General features: G+C 38.9%; 1 protein-coding gene across 3 annotated transcripts in view; it reads right to left on the bottom strand.

Moving 5' to 3' along the window:
- Positions 1–22,732, bottom strand: part of LOC128684857 (uncharacterized) — a 131,562-nt gene that overhangs the window by 10,895 nt on the left and 97,935 nt on the right. For 2 of the 3 annotated variants that reach the window (XM_053771166.2, XM_053771167.2), the window contains exons 2-5: positions 22,131–22,360; positions 8,409–8,531; positions 821–894; positions 404–483 (exon numbers count right to left, since the gene is read on the bottom strand). In XM_053771166.2, coding sequence (XP_053627141.2) covers positions 404–483; positions 821–894; positions 8,409–8,531; positions 22,131–22,173 — 320 coding nt within the window. In that variant the 5' untranslated portion in view covers positions 22,174–22,360. The remainder of the gene's footprint in view (positions 1–403; positions 484–820; positions 895–8,408; positions 8,532–22,130; positions 22,361–22,732) is intronic. The other variant, XM_053771168.2, reaches the window with a different exon arrangement.

The following is a 22,732-nucleotide window of genomic DNA, read 5'->3' as shown; positions in this document are numbered from 1 at the left end:
CTGGAGAGATTGGTACCAAACCTACACACGAAAATCACTCCCTATGAAAGCAAAAGACTCAGCAGGAGATGCAACATTCCCCGATGAAAAGCAGGGGCGCCACGAGTACACTGAGAGACAACACAATAAGTGTCTGGGGCCCAAGACTGTTCAATTGCCTCCCAGCATACATAAGGGGGATTACCAATAGACCCCTGGCTGTCTTCAAGAAGGCACTGGACAAGCACCTAAAGTCAGTACTTGACCAACCGGGCTGTGGTTCATACGTCAGCTTGCGTGCGGTCAGCAGTAACAACCTTGTTGAACAGACCCTGATCCACCATGAGGCCTGGTCTCAGACTGGGCTGCAGGGGTGTTGATCCCCAAAACCCTCTCCAGGTACTGATAGGAAGAATGCACATACCTGACTCTACGTCCATGTAGTGCATGGGAGGGGTCCTGGTCTGCTCTCTTATCAGCTACTTGAAGTTCATCATTATCATCCTGGTGAATAGGAAAGAGACATGATGGTAAACTTTTTTTTTAACATTTAAAAGAATAATAGGATTTAGAATGAAAGTTCCTATGTAAGTATTTCATAATATCTGCTCTTAAGGGTATTAGATTCTGGATAAATTTTTCTAAAAGCATTATTTTATAAACTCTCACTTTCTCTTTAGCTTTAGGATTCTACAGAGGTGTCTCCGTTCCTGCATTTATTTTTACAAGGTAGGGGCTTTCAACACCTCTTTCTCTCTCTCACACACACACAACAAATGTTGTCAAAACTTAAGAATCTATGAGTGAATATCACATATGCCTCTTCCCCCTCTCTACTTACATTCTTGCGGTGGTATCCACCGGCAGTATTGCTGATGGACTGAGGGAAGCCTTTCTCATCTCCAAAGCCAAGACCTGTTGGTACAGACATTTCCTGTTAGTCCTGTGGTGGTCATCAAGGTAGTGGGCAGTGGATGCAGGTGTTGCCACTGGACATAACACTGGTTATAGGAGTACTGACTGGTTGCAACTCGTGGTTAGAGCTGATGTTGCTGGTGGTTGTGTGCTTTTATAAATGGCTGTAATTTAAGTGTTTCAGCAGTGGTTTCAATTATGGAAATAGATGAAAAAATGGTATAGTGATACTGACAAGATGTAGAAAAAGACACTTATGTACAGTTCAGAATATTTATTAAAGGAAACATTTTGCCATGTGTGGCTTCTTCAGTTCTAATAGATTGAAGAGGCCACTCCTGGCAAAACATTTCCTCTAATAAATGTCCTGAACTGTACATAAGTTTCTTTTTCCACATGGAAGTAATTAGCTGTAGGAGTTCTAGCAATGGTTGTAATTGTTGTTGCAGGTGTTAGCAGTGGTTGTAATTGTTGCAAGTGTGCTGACAATGGTTCAAAATGGTTGCAATGGGTGTGATTGTAAGTGTTCTAGCAGTAATTGTAACTATTGTTGTTGTAGATGGTTGCAAGTGTTCTATCAGTGATTGTAGATGTTTTAGCAGTATTTGTAATTGTTGTTATTCTAGATAGTTGTAGGTGCTCTAGCAGAAGTATAATTGTTGTAGGTGGTTATAAATGTTTTAGAAATTATGTACGTAATTATTGCTGTAGATGGTTACAGGTGTTCTAGCAAGGGTTAAGGAAAACTATTTGGAGTAGTGGCCCCTGAGGGTTATTAACCCAGAATAACCCAAGTAAACCAAGCAATGATGTGGTCAGGTAGTTCTCAAGGATGCAACTCACAGCAGTCTACTAACTCCCAGGTACTGCTAGGTGAACAGGCGCAGCAGGTATTAGGAAACTTGTTTTCTCTATTTCGTTCGACTACTTGGGAATCATTCGCTGTATGACCCTAGTGGGTTTAGCACTTGGTTTTGATTATAATAATAACTGGGAATCATTAGAAACTCTTTTACGTTAATTGAATATAATTAACCACAAATATTTTAACCCTTAAACGGTCGAAATAGATCGACGTTCAAATTCGTAGTGCTCCAAAAGTAGATCTACTTTTTTTACATATTTTAAAATATAACAAAAAAAAATGTAGATAAAAGTTTTTTTACACGTTTTCAAATGTAAAACCAAAAAGAAGATCTACATTTTTTTACATACTTTCAGATGTTGAAAAAACGTATATATACGTTTGGACCGTTTAAGGGTTTAATCCCTAGAATAAGTTCGACTGCCTCCCAGCGTACATGGAGGGGATTACCAATAGACCCCTGGCTGTCTTCAAGAGGGAGCTGGACAGACAGCTAAAGTCAGTTCCCGACCAGCTGGGCTGTTGATTGCGTGCGGCCAGCAGTAACAGCCTGGTTGATCAGGCCTTAATCCACTGTGAGGTCTTGTCACGGACTGGGCAGTGGGGCGTTGACCCCTGAAACTCCCTTTAAGAACATAAAAAAAGAAGGAACACTGCAGCAGGCCTACTGGCACATGCGAGGCAGGTCCAAGTCGCCTGCTGGCTTATGCCACTGACCCAACCTAGTCAGGTCAGGTCCCATTCACTTAAGGAAGGAGCACGGCATCAGACCTACTCACACCCACTCATGTATTTATCTAACCTATTTTTAAAACTACAAAACGTTTTAACTTCTACGACGGTACTCTGGAGTTTGTTCCACTCACCAACAACTCTATTACCAAACCAGTTCTTTCCTATATCCTTCCTGAATCTGAATTTTTCCAACTTGAAACCATTGCTAAATGTAAATTCAGTGTACCCTGAGACATACACCTCTCAATAGCGTAACAGTGAGGTGTATGTCTCTCAGTGTATATACGTTGAGAGCTTAATCTCTACTCTTAAGATTCAAGTATTCTTGACTGGAGAACAGCCTTGATGACCCTCGTGTAGTCGATAGGCTTTAAACCCCATTACGACATGTTTACTTAAGACACCTGCTGTCCTTGTTCACCTAGCAGTAAAATAGGTACCTGGGTGTTAGTCGGCTGGTGTGGGTCGCATCCTGGGACAAAACTGACCCAATTCGCTCGAAATGCTCTGCATAACAAGCGGCTTTGTATATAGTAGTATATCATTGATGTCAGCTAGGACTGTATACCTTGTACATGTACTTGTAGAAATAAAGATTATTATTGTTATTACTAAGCAACCAATCGCTCGGTAACCAGTTACATATCCTGTGGCAGTGGTGGAAGGTACTGTACTAATGTACTGTTAACAACACTAGGTTATTGTGGTGGCAGCAGCACGAAGATATTTTGAAAATTAATGCCTAAATTAAAAAAAAAACACGAACAAACAACTCTATATTTCTTAAATATAAATGGGCGAAAGAATAATAATAATAATAATAATAAAAAAACTCAGAACATCCCTACTCGTTAATATATACAAGTTAGAAACGAGAAGTATTTCCTCCCACTTTTTCCAAAGTTCAGGTCAATGACTGACATCACTACATTTAGTGGCTTCTAAATCCTGACCTTTAACCCACCGCTACCCTAATTAAGAAAAAAAAAGTTCCGCTTCATAAGGGTCACAGAGTAAAGCGCCGTATGACCCTTACAGGTTTAGCGCTCCCCATGTAAGTAATAATAAAAATAATAAATACGCAAACGCTTACAGCCATACTTAAGTAAGGTTCGTCAGGAAACAGGAGCTATTGGTCATCTGACCGAGGCCCTCCACTGGCTTACCGGGTTCACCTTTTAAAAAATATGGTCATAGTTATAACCATTTTGTGATTATATACAGTATACTTAAGAAAATGAGTGCAAAAGTATACCCCGATATTTACATTTAACTGTAGATAATTCTGGCCTGGAGTTCATTACCCTTGTAACTTGTTCAGCTATCATAATTTGGGGGTCCAGTCCCTGGGCCTATTATGTACCTCTGTAATCTTTTGACTACTACCCACAGGATGGGTATGGGGTGCTGACTACCGCCCACAGGATAAGTATGGGGTGCTAACTACCACCTACAGGATGGGTATGGGGTGCCGACTACCGCCCACAGGATGGATATGGGGTGCTGACTACCGCCCACAGGATGGGTATGGGGTGCTGACTACCGCCCACAGGATGGGTATGGGGTGCTGACTACTAAAGATATTAAACTTAACAACCCTGCTAATGACAAACTGACTTTCAGGAACCGACCAGATCAGGTTCCTTCTTGAGGACAGTTTGGTATATGTTAATTCCTCTTATACGTGAGGGGAAGGTGTTGAAAAACTTTGGTACCTTTACGCGTACTGAGTTAATGGCACCCCTGTTATTCATTATAGTGACTATAGTGGTATTCTTGCACCCTCAGACAAGTCTTACTTTCACAAGGGTGATTTCGGTGTGCAGATTTCGGACCAATTCCTTCAAATTTGACCATGGTGTAATAGAGCAGAAAAATATGTGTTAAAGGAATAACAAGAAAAGTTGGTAGATGGATCTATAATTTCCTGACAAATAGAACACAAAGAGTAGTAGTAAACAGAGTCAAGTCTGAGGCGGCTACAGTGAAAAGCTCTATTCCACAAGGCACAGTACTCGCTCCCATCTTGTTCCTCATCCTCGTATCTGACATAGAGATGTAAGCCACAGCACCGTGTCTTCCTTTGCAGATGACACCCGAATTTGTATGACAGTGTCCTCTACTGAAGACACTGCAAGACTCCAGGCGGGCATCAACCAAATATTTAAATGGGCCGCAGAAAACAATATGAAGTTCAATAATGAGAAATTTCAATTACTCCGATATGGAAAACGTGAGGAAATTAAAACTATATCGGAGTATAAAACAAATTCCAACCATACAATAGAACAAAAAACTAATGTCAAAGACCTGGGAGTGATAATGTCAGAGGATCTCACCTTCAAAGACCGCAACATTGTATCAATCGTAACTGCTAGAAAAATGACAGGATGGATAATGAGAACCTTCAAAAGTAGGGATGCCAAACCCATGATGACACTCTTCAGGTCACTTGTTCTACCTAGCTGGAATATTGCTGCACACTAGCAGCACCTTTCAAGGCAGGTGAAATTGCTGACCTAGAAAATGTACAGAGAACCTTCACGGCACACAAAACTGCGATGAAACACCACAATTACTGGGAATGATTGAAGTTCCTCAACCTGTACTCCCTAGAACACAGGAGAGATACATGATTATATACACTTGGAAAATCCTAGAGGAATTAATACCAAACTTGAACACGAAAATCACTCCCCATGAAAGCAAAAGGCTCGGCAGACGATGCAACATCCCCCCAATGAAAAGCAGGGGTGTCACTAGCACGTTAAGAGACAATACAATAAGTGTCAGGGACCCGAGACTGTTCAACTGCCTCCCAGCATACATAAGGGGGATTACTAATAGACCCCTGGCTGTCTTCAAGCAGGCACTGGACAAGCACCTAAAGTCGGTACCTGACCAGCCGGGCTGTGGTTCGTACGTTGGATTGCGTGCGGCCAACAGTAACAGCCTGGTGGATCAGGCCCTGATCCACCATGAGGCCTGGTCACAGACCGGGCCGCGGGGGCGTTGACCCCCGAAGCCCACTCCAGGTATACTCTCCAGGAGTAAATTATGATTTTCTTTACTTCGACTATTTATATACTATATAACGATTCAACATTCTATACTAGCGCAAAAAAGACTCAACACACTAGTGTAAACTGTCTCAGCATGTTATACTAGTGTAATTAATGACTCGGTATACCCAAGTAACGTAAATGATTGACTCGGCATACTACACTAGTGTAAACAATGTCTCAGCATACTACTAGTGTAATCAATGTCTCAACGTACTCCAGTAATGTAAACAACTGGCTCAGCATACTACACTAGTGTAATCAATGACTCAACGTACTCCAGTAATGTAAACAACTGGCTCAGCATACTACACTAGTGTAAACAATGACTCAGCACACTAGATTATAATCAGTTGCACACTGAAATTCCTTCCTGCGAGAACTGGAGGTTCAGCAAACAGTTCAAAATACACCCAAGGAAAAATGCAGAGGAAATTACACATCTGTTTTTAACTGCTTTCAAGAAGAAATTTGATACATACGTCAAGTCAGTGCTTGATCGGCCAAGCTGTACTACTGTAGAAAATTTTGATAATTTTCCCGGATCTGTGTGTAAGAATTGATGGAGATAATAATGTTTGTCTGAAATTGTGTAGGTGTGTATCTTCAGTGACTTAAAAGATGTTCTGTGACACGAGAACTAATATTCTTTATTATTTCCTTATATTCTGTAAGGCGTTCAATAAGTAACGTGAAAACTGTTGTAATTTAAGATGAAATTAGTATTTCAATAATGAAAATGTAGTACACACCTGGAAGTGTTATTAGATTAATTGAAAAGATGTATTGGTGGACAAAACGTTGAGGAGAGCAACGAACATGGCGGAGGAATTTAAATCAGACCCGGAATTTGCAGGGAATTAATTTTATTTAATCTAAGTCGACAGAAATAGTATCGGCAAATATAGTGTCCTATATAATAACTGAACTTAACGTTTCTCTGGAAGGGTTCAGATATAAAGTGAGACTATCAAAATAAGGATGATACGAATGAAAAACGTGAGCTGCTCCTGGAGAGCCTCCACTGCCCACCACACGTATCTAAATATGTAATGTGCGCCTTCCAGTGTGAATTAAATCTCACTACAGGTAGTGTATCAATTTATTGGCTAATAGTAGCTTACCAGTCTGCTAGGGAGGCGTTAGGATATATCAAGACCATAATTTGGTCTTGATATAATGTATAAATTTTATAGAACAAGCAAAACCTGTCGTCGAGTTTACAATAATTTTTCCTTTATTTATATATATATATATATATATATATATATATATATATATATATATATATATATATATATATATATATATATATATATATATATATATATATATATATATATATATATATATATATATATATATATTATACACATACATATAGTCTACAACCAAATTTAATATAGTCAGTGTTACAGGCTTGAAATATTTCATTTAATAAATTCAAGAACTATATGGTCCCATAATTTAAGGTCCAGATGTGTGAGTTAGGGAGGTGAGAGGGTGGACATGGGAGGAGGAACAGTGTAGTGACCCACTGTTGCTCAAGTCACGCCTGTGTCTGAGGTACAACTATAGCAGTAAGTGTACTCTGTTTTAGATGTACCAGAGTTCTCTCCAGTTATATAGGTGAAATGTTAATTCAGGATTGTACCTGTGAAATTCACCCACATAATTTCCTCACAACTACTGCTAGCCCCAACAGACTAATGGATCACACCTGCTCTGCGATCGGGTCACGGGAATGATGACCTCTGGAAACCATCGATAGATAGGTAGATAAAGTAGGCTACCTTAAAGTCTTTTTGTGACCATATTAAGTTAAGAGATAGACTAGGTTTCTTATCAAACAGCCCTTCAAGGGGACTGGGGAAGGTACCTTTACACTGGTGAAAGGTTTTCTTGACGCAAGGAATTGTAGCCACCGTCCTCTTCCCACTGTTACATTCGACTGCCTCCCATTTCCCAGGGGCTCCATGACCTCTACGGGTTTGGTACTTCCCCACAGTAATACAGCACAGGCGCTGAATCCTACGGGTTTAGCGCTTCCTCATGCATATTGTAATTTTCATGACACAGGATAAACAGTTCATAGCAAAAATGCTTCCACATGCAATGCTGCATAATAATAATGACTATATATAATGACTGCTCATCATAACCGAGTTTACAAAAAGGTGAGGGCATGCGCCCCCATTTTCTCACACACTGAGTAAGAAGACCTTGTCTGTGACTTTTTTTTTTTTTTTTTTACACATGCTAGAAAATTATGAAGAGATTTCATGCTGGTGAAGTGCTCTTGATGCAAGGAAGTGAAACTGCCCTCCCCTCCCTTGTATTCAACCTAATTTCTTCCCGCTCCCTTGGACGTTGAATGACCCCTGCGGTTTTAGCTCTTTCCAATAAATACAATGGTCATGCGACTTCAAGACAATGTTTGGAATACATATAGAAAATATGCTTTATGTCGGTTACAATGTGCAAAGTATTTTGATAACAGTGATTAAATTATCAAATAAATTTAGTATAGAGCTTATAATGATTATTTGTTGACAGATGCATAATTAATACTCGGTAATTTTGTTAGAGTTAAGTATTGTTCAGTAGTGATACAGCAGTAGGAGTTAGTGTAGGTTAACTGATAAAAGAAATGCATAAGGAAGTAAGTGCAGCCCTTATAAATTACTGAAGGTATGATCAGGATTATAAATAGGTCCGAAGGAAAAGTTTGCAAGCATTTAGTGCAAGATTACTACTAGTTAAGTAATGTGTTCCCAAACAAGATCAAAGATAATGGTGCAGAAATTTTCATAAAGTGCCGAGTTTTAATCATAATGTGCATCGGGACTCACCAAAGTCAAAATTGGCCCTAATGCCTCCGTAATCCTTGAGTCTGAAGAGGTAGGAATCTCTGATGCCACAATCTATGCTCCATCCTTTCTTGTTGTCGATGACACAGATGCCACTACACCAACCTGCCATACCCACAAAACTTGGGTTAGTCTCAGAGAATGAAACCTAGGAAAAATACCAGCAATCAATTACGTAGACACACGTGCAATAAAGTATGCAAAACGATGCATATGTAGCCATTTCAATAATGGGTTAGTCTCTCCTATGGCTTAGGATGGCACTAGGTCTTTAGTCTGTGTGATATTTACATATGCTAGGTCAAAATGTAGGCTGTATGTGGTTATATGTGGTTCAACTCTCTAGTAATGTATGCTCATAATCAGGTAGTTGAACTTGTGATATCTATAAATACTATATAAAAAAATGTCCCTTCAAAGGAGGTTTTTTGATGCCAGTGAGGGGCTTTTATTTTGACGAACTGGACTTAAACTCTCCCCTTCCTTGAATCGAGCCTAAATGCCTCCCAGGCACTATACGACCCAAACAGGTTTAGTGCTTCCCCATAAATATAACAATATATAAAAAATGTAGGCTGTGTGTAGTAATGTGTTATATATAGTTCAATATGTGATATATACCATTAAAATGTGGACTGGTCTAGTCTGTATTTACAATTACGTAAAAAAGTAGGTGTACGCTTTAAACGTGTGGTAATAAACGTGCGTGATACATTCTTCAAATATGCAGTAATATGTTGACAGAAACCCACATGATTATAATAAAACATGAAAGAGACTGGCATGTTTCGACCTACCTACCTGAGGTCCTTTTCAGCTGGAGGTCTTAAATACAGCCATGTCTTTTATTTCTTTTATTGTCAACATGTGGGTTGTCTTACAACAGTGACAAATGCTCATTACAATCAAACAATAATTTCATGAAAATGGAAAAGCCAAACATATTTCAGATTGTGTTTTTTTTTTTTTTACACTTTGAGTGTCTGAAGATAGCATCTATATATACAATATAATAATGTCAAGAATTATGAAATCTGTTTAAATGTGTTTTACTGTGCATAATAAAACAAACTACATAAACTAGCCTGCTTATGAGGTATAAATCTATTTACATGTATATTAAGAGGTATGAACTTTTACATGCGTGTTTTGAAGATATCTGTTTCCAGATGTGTTATGAAATATGATTCCCATTTACATATGTTATAAATTATGCCTATTTACATAAGTGGTGGAAACCTGGTATATGACACAGACCAGCTGTGGCAAAGATACGAGAGCAAACACTTAAAACATTTAATGCCTTAAGTGTTTCTTCTCGTACCTTTAAACTTATATTTACATACGTGATACAAAGCATGGCACCTATTTACATAAGCTCGATTAAGCGAGTTATCTCCCCAATTATGTTATTAAACATTGCAGCTGTCCTAGTATTTAACCTTATAAATCAGATTCCGATGTTATTTGATAGAAAATACAATTAAAAGTATTATAAATAAAGGGCAAACTGATTTACTTTCAAGGAATTCTTTATTTCCTTGATTGAGAAACAGTGCGATGATATTTCCACAATAAATAAAACGGATTGTTGTACCAGAATTAATGAGGTGCTTAGCAGTAAAAAGTAAGCAAATATATATTCAATTTTAGACAAATTTAGCATATAGCAAATTCAGACCCCAAGGTACGATCCTGGCGCCTTCCCCTTTTCTCCTCATAACGGACATAGATAAAAACACTAGCCACACCTCCGTATCATTCTTTACGGACGATACAACAATAAGTATGAAAGTCACCTTGGTATAAAATACGGAAAAATTGCAAGAGGATATAAACAAACCTCTCGTCAGTGGTGACAATTGCTACTACTCAGATATGATACGGAAAGAATGAAGAACTCGAAAGGGGCACTGTGTACTACATGACAGAAGGATCATTCCATAGTGCAAAAAAGAAATATGTGGAAGACTTGGGCATAATATGTCACCTAACCTATTTGAGGAACATGATAGGCAAATTCTACGAAAGACAGGAAAATGACAAGGTGGATAATCAGAACTTTGGGAAAAAAGATAAATAATGCCAATGGTGACACTATTCAAGTCACTTGTGCTCTCGCGCTGACACCGAAACGCACTTCTAGCCCAAAACCGATACTATTAAAATTCTCCGCTGCTCACAGATACCGATACTTTGGCACACCTATATTCAAGATAGGAGAAATATCAGATGGAAAATATACAGTGTTTACTGCTGCAAAGAGACATTAAAGCATTTGAGCTAATTGGAACACCTTATCGAACTGGAAATGTACTCTACAGCGAAGGAGAGAGAATCTGGTAATACTGTATACCGGATGCAAAGAAGACACTCGAGTGTCAAGCCCCAAATCTACCCACTACCATAACAGTGTATTGGAGTGAAAGACCCAGCGAAAAGTAGGGGTGCCATGGGGACAAAAGTGCAACACTGTGTGAACTAACATCCGTTGGCCTCGGCTATTCAACCTGCTACCAGCAGACGTAAAATATTGCTGGAAAAATGTGTAGAAGCCTTCAAGAAAAAACTGGATTACCGCCTTAGCCAAATACTAGATCAACCAGGCTGTGATGGATATATGGGTCTGCGGTCTGCCAAAAGCAACGGCCAAGTTGACCAGGCAATCAACAGAGAGGACTCACTCCAGGCCAGGCTGCAAGAGCAGGAAAACTCTTGAAACCGGTCGCAGATATATAAAAGCAGATAGGCTAATTTATATTTTTATGTTTTAACCTATGATACCCTCCCTCAAACTGTGAATTCTTGTTTTAATATTTTATTATTATTATTACTGTTATTAAATAGTTAATGGAGGCAGCATATACAAGGAAACTTGGCCCTAGTTTTCGACACCGCCAGATATCAAACCCATGTCATTTCTGTTGCGAGCCGAACACTACTACTAAGCTAATCTATCTGTTATATTCTTAGATAACACGGGTTGGTTGGTTAATTGGGGCTAAAGTCTATCGACAACATGGTGGTCATTAAAGCTGAATGTCACCTGTTCATCAGTCAAGAATATTTTACATCCCCAAAATAAGGATTAAACTGCCTCACTGTGTATATACTCTGAGATATATATACCACCACAACATGAATCGTGTTCTGTGTGGGATTAACTCTTCAGTGTATATACACTAAGATATACAGCTGTATATATATATATATATATATATATATATATATATATATATATATATATATATATATATATATATATATATATATATATATATATATATATATATATATATATTATTATCACACTGGCCGATTCCCACCAAGGCAGGGTGGCCCGAAAAAGAAAAACTTTCACCATCATTCACTCCATCACTGTCTTGCCAGAAGGGTGCTTTACACTACAGTTTTTAAACTGCAACATTAACACCCCTCCTTCAGAGTGCAGGCACTGTACTTCCCATCTCCAGGACTCAAGTCCGGCCTGCCGGTTTCCCTGAACCCCTTCATAAATGTTACTTTGCTCACACTCCAACAGCACGTCAAGTATTAAAAACCATTCGTCTCCATTCACTCCTATCAAACACGCTCACGCACGCCTGCTGGAAGTCCAAGCCCCTCGCACACAAAACCTCCTTTACCCCCTCCCTCCAACCTTTCCTAGGCCGACCCCTACCCCGCCTTCCTTCCACTACAGACTGATACACTCTTGAAGTCATTCTGTTTCGCTCCATTCTCTCTACATGTCCGAACCACCTCAACAACCCTTCCTCAGCCCTCTGGACAACAGTTTTGGTAATCCCGCACCTCCTCCTAACTTCCAAACTACGAATTCTCTGCATTATATTCACACCACACATTGCCCTCAGACATGACATCTCCACTGCCTCCAGCCTTCTCCTCGCTGCAACATTCATCACCCACGCTTCACACCCATATAAGAGTGTTGGTAAAACTATACTCTCATACATTCCCCTCTTTGCCTCCAAGGACAAAGTTCTTTGTCTCCACAGACTCCTAAGTGCACCACTCACCCTTTTCCCCTCATCAATTCTATGATTCACCTCATCCTTCATAGACCCATCCGCTGACACGTCCACTCCCAAATATCTGAATACATTCACCTCCTCCATACTCTCTCCCTCCAATCTGATATCCAATCTTTCATCACCTAATATTTTTGTTATCCTCATAACCTTAATCTTTCCTGTATTCACTTTTAATTTTCTTCTTTTGCACACCCTACCAAATTCATCCACCAATCTCTGCAACTTCTCTTCAGAATCTCCCAAGAGCACAGTGTCATCAGCAAAGAGCAACTGTGACAACTCCCACTTTATGTGTGATTCTTTATCTTTTAACTCCACGCCTCTTGTCAAGACCCTCGCATTTACTTCTCTTACAACCCCATCTATAAATATATTAAACAACCACGGTGACATCACACATCCTTGTCTAAGGCCTACTTTTACTGGGAAATAATTTCCCTCTTTCCTATGTACTCTAACTTGAGCCTCACTATCCTCGTAAAAACTCTTCACTGGTTTCAGTAACCTACCTCCTACACCATACACCTGCAACATCTGCCACATTGCCCCCCTATCCATCCTGTCATACGCCTTTTCCAAATCCATAAATGCCACAAAGACCTCTTCAGCCTTATCTAAATACTGTTCACTTATATGTTTCACTGTAAACACCTGGTCCACACACCCCCTACCTTTCCTAAAGTCTCCTTGTTCATCTGCTATCCTATTCTCCGTCTTACTTTTAATTCTTTCAATAATAACTCTACCATACACTTTACCAGGTATACTCAACAGACTTATCCCCCTATAATTTTTGCACTCTCTTTTGTCCCCTTTGCCTTTATACAAGGAACTATGCATGCTCTCTGCCAATCCCTAGGTACCTTACCCATCCTCCATACATTTATTAAATAATTGCACCAACCACTCCAAAACAATATCCCCACCTGCTTTTAACATTTCTATCTTTATCCCATCAATCCCGGCTGCCTTACCCCCTTTCATTTTACCTACTGCCTCACGAACTTCCCCCACACTCACAACTGGCTCTTCCTCACTCCTACAAGATGTTATTCCTCCTTTCCCTATACACGAAATCACAGCTTCCCTATCTTCATCAACATTTAACAATTCCTCAAAATATTCCCTCCATCTTCCCAATACCTCTAACTCTCCTCTCCTATTTTTAACTGACAAATCCATTTGTTCTCTAGGCTTCCTTAACTTGTTAATCTCACTCCAAAAGTTTTTCTTATTTTCAACAAAATTTGTTGATAACATCTCACCCACTCTCTCATTTGCTCTCTTTTTACATTGCTTCACCACTCTCTTAACCTCTCTCTTTTTCTCCATATACTCTTCCCTCCTTGCATCACTTCTACTTTGTAAAAACTTCTCATATGCTAACTTTTTCTCCCTTACTACTCTCTTTACATCATCATTCCACCAATCGCTCCTCTTCCCTCCCGCACCCACTTTCCTGTAACCACAAACTTCTGCTGAACACTCTAACACTACATTTTTAAACCTACCCCATACCTCTTCGACCCCATTGCCTATGCTCTCATTAGCCCATCTATCCTCCAATAGCTGTTTATATCTTTCCCTAACTGCCTCCTCTTTTAGTTTATAAACCTTCACCTCTCTCTTCCCTGATGCTTCTATTCTCCTTGTATCCCATCTACCTTTTACTCTCAATGTAGCTACAACTAGAAAGTGATCTGATATATCTGTGGCCCCTCTATAAACATGTACATCCTGAAGTCTACTCAACAGTCTTTTATCTACCAATACATAATCCAACAAACTACTGTCATTTCGCCCTACATCATATCTTGTATACTTATTTATCCTCTTTTTCTTAAAATATGTATTACCTATAACTAAACCCCTTTCTATACAAAGTTCAATCAAAGGGCTCCCATTATCATTTACACCTGGCACCCCAAACTTACCTACCACACCCTCTCTAAAAAGTTTCTCCTACTTTAGCATTCAGGTCCCCTACCACAATTACTCTCTCACTTGGTTCAAAGGTTCCTATACATTCACTTAACATCTCCCAAAATCTCTCTCTCTCCTCTGCATTCCTCTCTTCTCCAGGTGCATACACGCTTATTATGACCCACTTCTCGCATCCAACCTTTACTTTAATCCACATAATTCTTGCATTTACACATTCATATTCTCTTTTCTCCTTCCATAACTGATCATTCAACATTACTGCTATATATATATATATATATATATATATATATATATATATATATATATATATATATATATATATATATATATATACATTGGACTTCCAGCAGGCGTGCGTGAGCGTGTTTGATAGGAGTGAATGGAGACGAATGGTTTTTAATACTTGACGTGCTGTTGGAGTGTGAGCAAAGTAACATTTATGAAGGGGTTCAGGGAAACCGGCAGGCCGGACTTGAGTCCTGGAGATGGGAAGTACAGTGCCTGCACTCTGAAGGAGGGGTGTTAATGTTGCAGTTTAAAAACTGTAGTGTAAAGCACCCTTCTGGCAAGACAGTGATGGAGTGAATGATGGTGAAAGTTTTTCTTTTTCGGGCCACCCTGCCTTGGTGGGAATCGGCCAGTGTGATAATAAAAAAAAAATATATGTCGTGCCGAATAGGCAGAACTTGCAATCTTGGCTTAAATAGCAACGTTCATCTTGCCATATAGGACAAGTGAAAATTTGTGTATGCAATAATTTCGCCAAAATCATTCTGAACCTAACGAAAAAAATATATTTCACTGGGTTTGTTTAGTATTAAATTACTGTAAACAAATCTAAAATATATTTAGTTGGGTTAGGCTAAAATAAATTGTTCTTGTTATAATAAGGTTAGGTAAGTTTTCTAAGATTCTTTTGGTACCAAATTAAATTTTTTTACATTAACATTAATGAAAAAAATATATCTTTAAACGTATAAGAAAAAATTTCAGAGAGGACTTAATTTTAAATGAGTTCTTGCTAATTGACCAGCTTTACATATTCGGGACGACATATATATATATATATATATATATATATATATATATATATATATATATATATATATATATATATATATATATATATATATATACACTGATATATATAGCTCTCAGTGTATATGCACCCCTCATAATACGAATCGTGTTGTGCAGGACTAGAAATAAAATATTAGTGTACATGCACTAAGAGATATACTTCTGAATATATACAGCTCTCGGTGTATATACACTGAGAAATATGCATTTCTAGAAGTGTAATGATCCGCAAGAACTACGACCCGCTAGGCTGTGTAGACTATAAGAGAAAGTCGTACTCACGTGGACGATATCATAACAAATACCTTTTGTCAATGTTATCGGTGTAATATTTATGATAAAAAGACACTTTAGAATGGCTGATACTTTCTCGAGTTTTTCTTATAGTGAGTACATCCAAATGTAAATACTGTGCAATGAAAGCTCTTTCATAAATGTTGTGATTCAGCGAAGAATTCTATGACCACTTAAAGAAACTTTCCCTGGCACGCATAAAAAAGTTATTTCTGACACTAAACACTTGAAGAGACACAGATGCAGTCTCCCTCTTCATCTCTCCCACCCGTCTCACATCCTCCCTCCATTTCCCACCTGCCTCTCTCCCTCTTTCTCCATTACCTCCCTCCCTCCTTTCCCTAATTCCCCTTCGTCTCCTGCCACTCGTATCCTGAATGATGCTTCCGAGGGTCAACGCCCTCGTGGTTCGGTCCTAGACCAGGACCTGCCACCGTTTCTCCCTCGTCTTTTCAATAACCATCAACCGCTGTCACAGAATTTGGACTCAAGTCATCTTAGAGAAGCGCAAGGTTACGTGGGCAAAACTTTAGCTTTCTCCGCGCTTCTAGGTCTGTGCAGCTTCAAAACAACAATAATTGCTAGAGGTGCAATTCTCTTCCTGGGTGTGCTATATTGTGAACATTTTCAAGTCTAAAAATTGCTCAGTTTAGATTGGAGAGAGAGAGCTCGCGCTATATTGTGAACATTTTCAAGTCTAAAATGTCTGTTTAGTGGAGATAGCGAGAGCACATATGGTCTGTGTAAAATTCACTCTCGGATCCTTTTCTTTCGTCGATATTTGGTTTTCTTCTAGTCTGTACTTCATCTCTGGTTTTCCTCTTTTTTTTCCTTCTTCCCCATACTGTCTGACCATGCACTTGCTTGGACTGAACTCCAGCAGCCATTTGTTCAATCACCCGGTAACTTAAGTCTCCCATGAAACCATCTCTCTCTCGCCTCTTTATCGTCTCCGTCCACACACATTCTCTCTCTCTCTCTCTGGCAGAGCAAGTGTTATACTTCCCACCTCCAAAACCACATCATCATCCAACTTTCAGAGTGCAAGCAATGTACTTTCCACCTCCAGAACCACAACTTCCTAACCCGTATTTCAGAGTGTAAGCACTGTGCATTCCACCTATAGAACCACAGCTTTCCCACCCATGTTTGTAAGTGCAAGCACTATAAATTTCACCTCTAGAACCACAGCTCCTCAACCATCTGTCTAAGTGAAGGCACTGTAGTTTCCGCCTCCAGGGATCATAACTTCCCCACCCACCTTTTTAAGTGTAGGCACTGTACTTTCCACCTCCAGTACCACAACTTCCCCTCCCATCTTTCTGAGTGCAGGTACTGTGTTTCGCACCTCCAGAGCCACATCTCCACTCATCTTTCAGCGTGCAGGCACTGTACTTCCCTCCTCCAGAAGCACATCTCCACTCATCTTTCGTAGATTAGGCATTGTACTTCCCACCGCTAGAGCTCATATCCGGCTAAGCGGTTTCCCAGAATCCAATCATGGATATTATACCATGGTTGCATTCCACGGTATTAATATTGTTTTAATTTTTAACATTCAATGTTAAAGGCAACACAATTCAAATGAGCAGCTGAACTACAACAACCACACTCCTCCCCGAGAGTACAGGACCTGTATTTCCCACCTCCAAGACTCAAATCCGACTAACTGCTAACCGGTTAGCTTAAATTCCAGCATATGTGTTATGCTGTTCACTCCAAAAGCACGTCAAGCCATAACAAAATATCTGTCTCTACTTACCCCGCTCTAACACGCTCACATAAGGCTGGTTGTTCAAGGTCATACTACTCAAAACCCCTTTCATCCCCTCCCTTAAATCTTTCCTCAGACGGCCCCCTACTCCTTCCTTCCACCCCAGACGTTCAACACCTTACTGCTTTATAGTTTCTAAATGCAAAAACTGCCGCAAAACCCAGCCTTATTATTTCGTAACCCTGCACCGTCTTCTAGTTTCTATGTTTCATATGCTCTGCATAATATTCATACCAAATATTACTCTTAAACAGTGCCTCCAGCTTCCTTCTTAATGCAGTGTTTAAAGCTCATGCCTTACCATACCCCCGGCCGGGATTGAACCCGCGGTCATAGAGTCTCAAAACTCCAGCCCGTCGCGTTAGCCACTAGACCAGCTAGCCACAATAAGATTCATCCAACTAGGTATATTTCTACACCATAGGAAGGTTGGATGAATCTTATTGTGGCTAGCTGGTCTAGTGGCTAACGCGACGGGCTGGAGTTTTGAGACTCTGACCGCGGGTTCAATCCCGGCCGGGGGTATGGTTTGTTTGCAATCGTGTCATTACGATTTCTTAACTCATGCCTTACCTTTTCTTCTTCTATAGATAAAACTCTTTCCACATATCTGTTTCTACTACCTGTTTCTCGTCGTCTGTTCTGTTTCACCTCATAGGCCCAAATGTCCACTTCCAAAAATCTACATACATGCACTTCCTCCATAATCCCTCCTTCTAATCAGATGTTCAGTTTTTCTTTCCCTATATATTTTGTTACTCTCATCGTTTTGCTCTTTTCTATTCTCACTTTTAATTTCCTTTTACACACATTCCCAAACTTCACCAAATTTTGCAAATTTCTTTGAAATATCCCAAGAAAATGTGTCGTCAGCAAAGAGCAGATGTGATAACTCAAACTTCGTGTCAAATTCATTATCTTTTAGTCTCACACCTTTCCCCAACACTCTAGCATTCACTTCCTTGACAACCATGATGACATCACACATAAGTTTAAAGCCCAGTTCTACTGGAAAATAATCCCCTTCTGTCCTACATACTCTAACCTGAACCTCACTCTCTACATGCAAACTCCTCACTGAGTTTAGTAATCTACTGCGTATTGCATACATCTGCAACAAACCATACCACCGGCAGGAACTGAACTCGTGGCGAGTCGTAAAACTCCAGGCCAACGCGTAAGCTACTGAGCCAGCTGGCTATGGCGTGGTATAGTTTGTTTGCACTCGTGTCATTATGATTTCGTGAGACATTTGCAACGTTCTACTACTACTACTACTACTACTTTTTCTTCTTCTTCTTCTTCTTCTTCTTATTATTATTATTATTATTATATTAAAGGGGCAGCAAGAAACCATTTAAGGTGATAAAATGACTGGAAAACTGGAGGTAATTATATATGATCCGAGGAAGGGAAGAGTAATTCCTATTCCTTAGATCAAGAGCTCTTCACTAATATCAAAGTAAGTCTGTTGGATGACTTTAAACCTAATAAACATTGTAGTCGAGATGTGAATAGCCTAAAGGTCAGTCAGCACAATCATGCCACCCGTACCGGGGTGGTCATTTTTTTCTGTCCCAGTGAGTTCTCTGATCGTTCAAGTTAAATTTACTGAACATCCCTTCATGCTGGCTATTTCCCGACTTCTCTCTACATTTTAATTTATGTTTATACGTACTTTAATGATGTTCTGATGGAGTATACTCTTATTTGAGATTAAGCCTCTTATTAGTTACTCATATTCGTGGAGATCAAGTATGGTGTATTTTTAATGGGTTCTGTTATCTGTTGGTTCGACGCAAACTTTTCATCGATCCGGAAGGCTCTCTGGCACGTATCTGTTGGGCCAACAGGCTTCCAGGTATCATCGTTCACTGCTGTCGTCCACAATCTCTCAGTAACATTTAGAAGATTGGAATCTCCGAAGAGGATACTATTCGGTGTAGAATTTTCAAGGCAGCTATGTATCTTCGCTATGTATCTTCCTTATCTGTTCTATGAATTTCTATGCAGTTACTGAGGGTTATTTATAAACAAGGTTAATTACTAGATTCTTGTTCTCCACTCTACTGTATTATTTGAGGATTTCAAGACTTCTGTATAACAAAATGAGTCTCTTAACACAGAGTTTTAGTCCTTGTGTGACTTTTTTTAATCACACCTATATAATGTATATACATTGTACTTTTGCTCCTCTATCTTACTGTCCAAAAAAAAAATATTTGTCTGTGAGCGCTGCTAATATTGCATTAGCTTCTTTGAGGCGCCCACTTAATATAGTCGACCCTCTGTATTCCGATGCACCTTCATTCATAAAATCCAGTATTTCGAAGAAAAAATGGAGAAAAAAAAGTGCCGATATTCGCAAATGTCACTAGATTCGGAACGACCCACGCTTTTTGATCTCTTGTGATTCAGTTTTTTGTAACTTGGTGTTATTTTTATTTTATTATTGAAATAAGTGATCATGGCCCCGAATAAGAATAATGAAGGAAAAAACTAAAAAAAACTGTAAGAACCACTAATAAACTAAAAAGGGGACTTCAAAACAGAAAATGGAATACGTCTTGGTGACCAAAACAAGGAATATGGCATGTCAACATATACCGTATTTTCCATTATAAAAAATAAAGGTGCAATAAAAAGTGCTAATGTGGGAACAGGGGTTAAATTTCTTGCAAGGTTCATGTATGATTTCTTGCTTGTACATGTTATTTTACAAGTTTAATTAACCAATATTCTGACTTAAAAATGGTTTGTGAAGAGTACCTTTCGGGGTCTGGAACGAATTAATCCAATTTACATTATTTCCTATGGAAAAAATTGATCCAGTATTCAGAAAATTCAATATTCAGAACACTCTCGGGAACCAATTAATTCCGAACACAGAGGTTCTACTGTACAGTGAAATTTAATTTCTGTATGTTTTTAAATTTGAATATTACAAAAAAGAAAGTTTTACCATTTGTGATGTTTGAGTTTTGTTAATTCCTCTGTCTGGTATTGTATCATCTTGCAGTATGGAAGAATGAGACACTTGTGCAATATTTAGGTATCTTTATTATGGGTACGTTTTGCCAGTCAGAGGCTTCAGTCCAATACAGAGAAGATCGGTGAAAGAGGAGTAGTATGAGGTAATTAGTCCCTCAGCCTGTAGTAGATGTGTTAGTCCATCTATCTTGAGAAATGTACCGAATGATAGACTGAACACATCGACTCCAGACTGAGGGACTGATTACCTCATACTACTCCTCTTTCACCGATCTTCTCTGTATTGGACTGAAGAAGCCACTGGCTGGAGAAACGTCTCCACATTAAAGATTCCCAAATGTTGCACGAGTGTCTCATTGTCTGTTTTCTAAAGGTAAGGTTTGTCAATAAATAGGATAAGTGTTTCCTGACGCGGGTCTTAGTTATATAAGATGACTCGCAGCTGGAGTTTTTGGTCATCTGATCGAGGCCTTCCGCTGGCTTACCAGTCCACCTTTTAAAAAACTGTTATGATTTTGTTTTCTAAATAAACCATTTACATTACATATACCCCTCAAGGAAGGTTCCTTGATGTTGGTGAGGGGCTCTTGATTTAGGGAATTGGATCTGTGCTCCAGTTCCCCGAATTAAGCCTGAATGCCTTCCACATCCCCCCCCCAGGCGCTGTATAATCCTCCGGGTTTAGCGCTTCCCCCTTGATTATAATAATAATAATACATTACATATTGTAATATACCTCTTTGTGTAGCACTTGTTCCTGGCCTCTGTAGTACTAGTTGTGGATGTGACACTGTGATAAAACTGGTTCGTTGTTCTTTGTCACTGCTTTCATTGTTCGAGTTTTTTCCTCGTTTAGATCGTTTCACTCTCCTCTAAAAGAAATCTTTGTCATGTATTCGATTTTTTTTTTGCATCTGTTCTTTTCACTTGCGGTTTGAGGCAACTCACATCATAATATTTTCTGGTATGTACTGCTGATCTGAACAATCAACAAGTGTTCATTAAGACTTGTATAATTAAATGCATAACCCCAAAAATGAATGTTCATTACAAACTAACTCAGTGTTACCTCTATTATTCAATATTCATTATTAGTCAATGAAAATAAAACTTTGTGCTTTTCATTATTTATATAAATTATTATTATTATATTTACAGGAAAGTTCTAAAGTCGTAAGGGTCATACAGCGCCAGGATGGGAAGGATAACTGCAATTAATTCCCTTCACCAACATCAAGGTGCGTATATATATATATATATATATATATATATATATATATATATATATATATATATATATATATATATATTATAATTAGCAATTTAGAGTTGATATTGTAAGAGTTTTGGTGGGTTTCACTTCCATAACTACCATCCCAGTTGATCGACAAATAACCTTTTATTGTTGATAATTTCTTGCTGCGTGGGAAGAAAACCATGTAATCTTATTTACTCCGAAATCTGTGGTATGCTGAAAAAATCAGGTCCATACTTATACAAAACAACTTCAAAGCTTGATCTATAAATTACTAGAGAAAATGGACACTTGGGCGGTGAAAAACTTACCCATGCAGCATACCAGGAGCGCCGTCCACAGAAGCAGCCTCATAGTAACCCAGATTCTTGTCCGGTGGTAGTAATAGTAGTCAGGAGCAGCAGAACATGGGCAACAGTGGCTCTTGTGTTCACTTCGTGTAGTGAGTAGAACAGTCTTACCTCTAGCCGTATAGGCAAGTTTTTTGTTCTCAACCTTCTAGTCTCCTGAGAACTGGTTGCTTCCTGGACACCTTACAAAACTGCAACAGAAAAAAAACCGTGTCAGTGGGACGATTTCCAATATACAAAAAATATTAACTGCTACGGATGAATTCTGGGTATGCCTAGCACTTCCGGCTGCACTTATAGTTCTTTCAGAAACCAGTTTCACAGAAACTTGTATAAGGAAATGTGAAAACACTCTTTGAGATTTTCGGAATGCTTGAGGCATTACGAATGAAAAAGAAAATAATTATATTTGATTCAATTTGATTCTAAACGAAAAGACTAATATACCAGTCATAAAATATCAGGTTATGGATTTCTTTTGAATACAACAACAACAATAATAATAATAATAATAATAATAATAATAATAATAATAATATTATTATTATTAATCACAATCTCAT

Source organism: Cherax quadricarinatus, chromosome 5 (assembly GCF_038502225.1).
Source record: "Cherax quadricarinatus isolate ZL_2023a chromosome 5, ASM3850222v1, whole genome shotgun sequence".
NCBI lineage: Eukaryota > Metazoa > Arthropoda > Malacostraca > Decapoda > Parastacidae > Cherax > Cherax quadricarinatus.
Note: the sequence above shows the minus strand (reverse complement) of the source record. Positions and strands in the feature narration are given on the sequence as shown.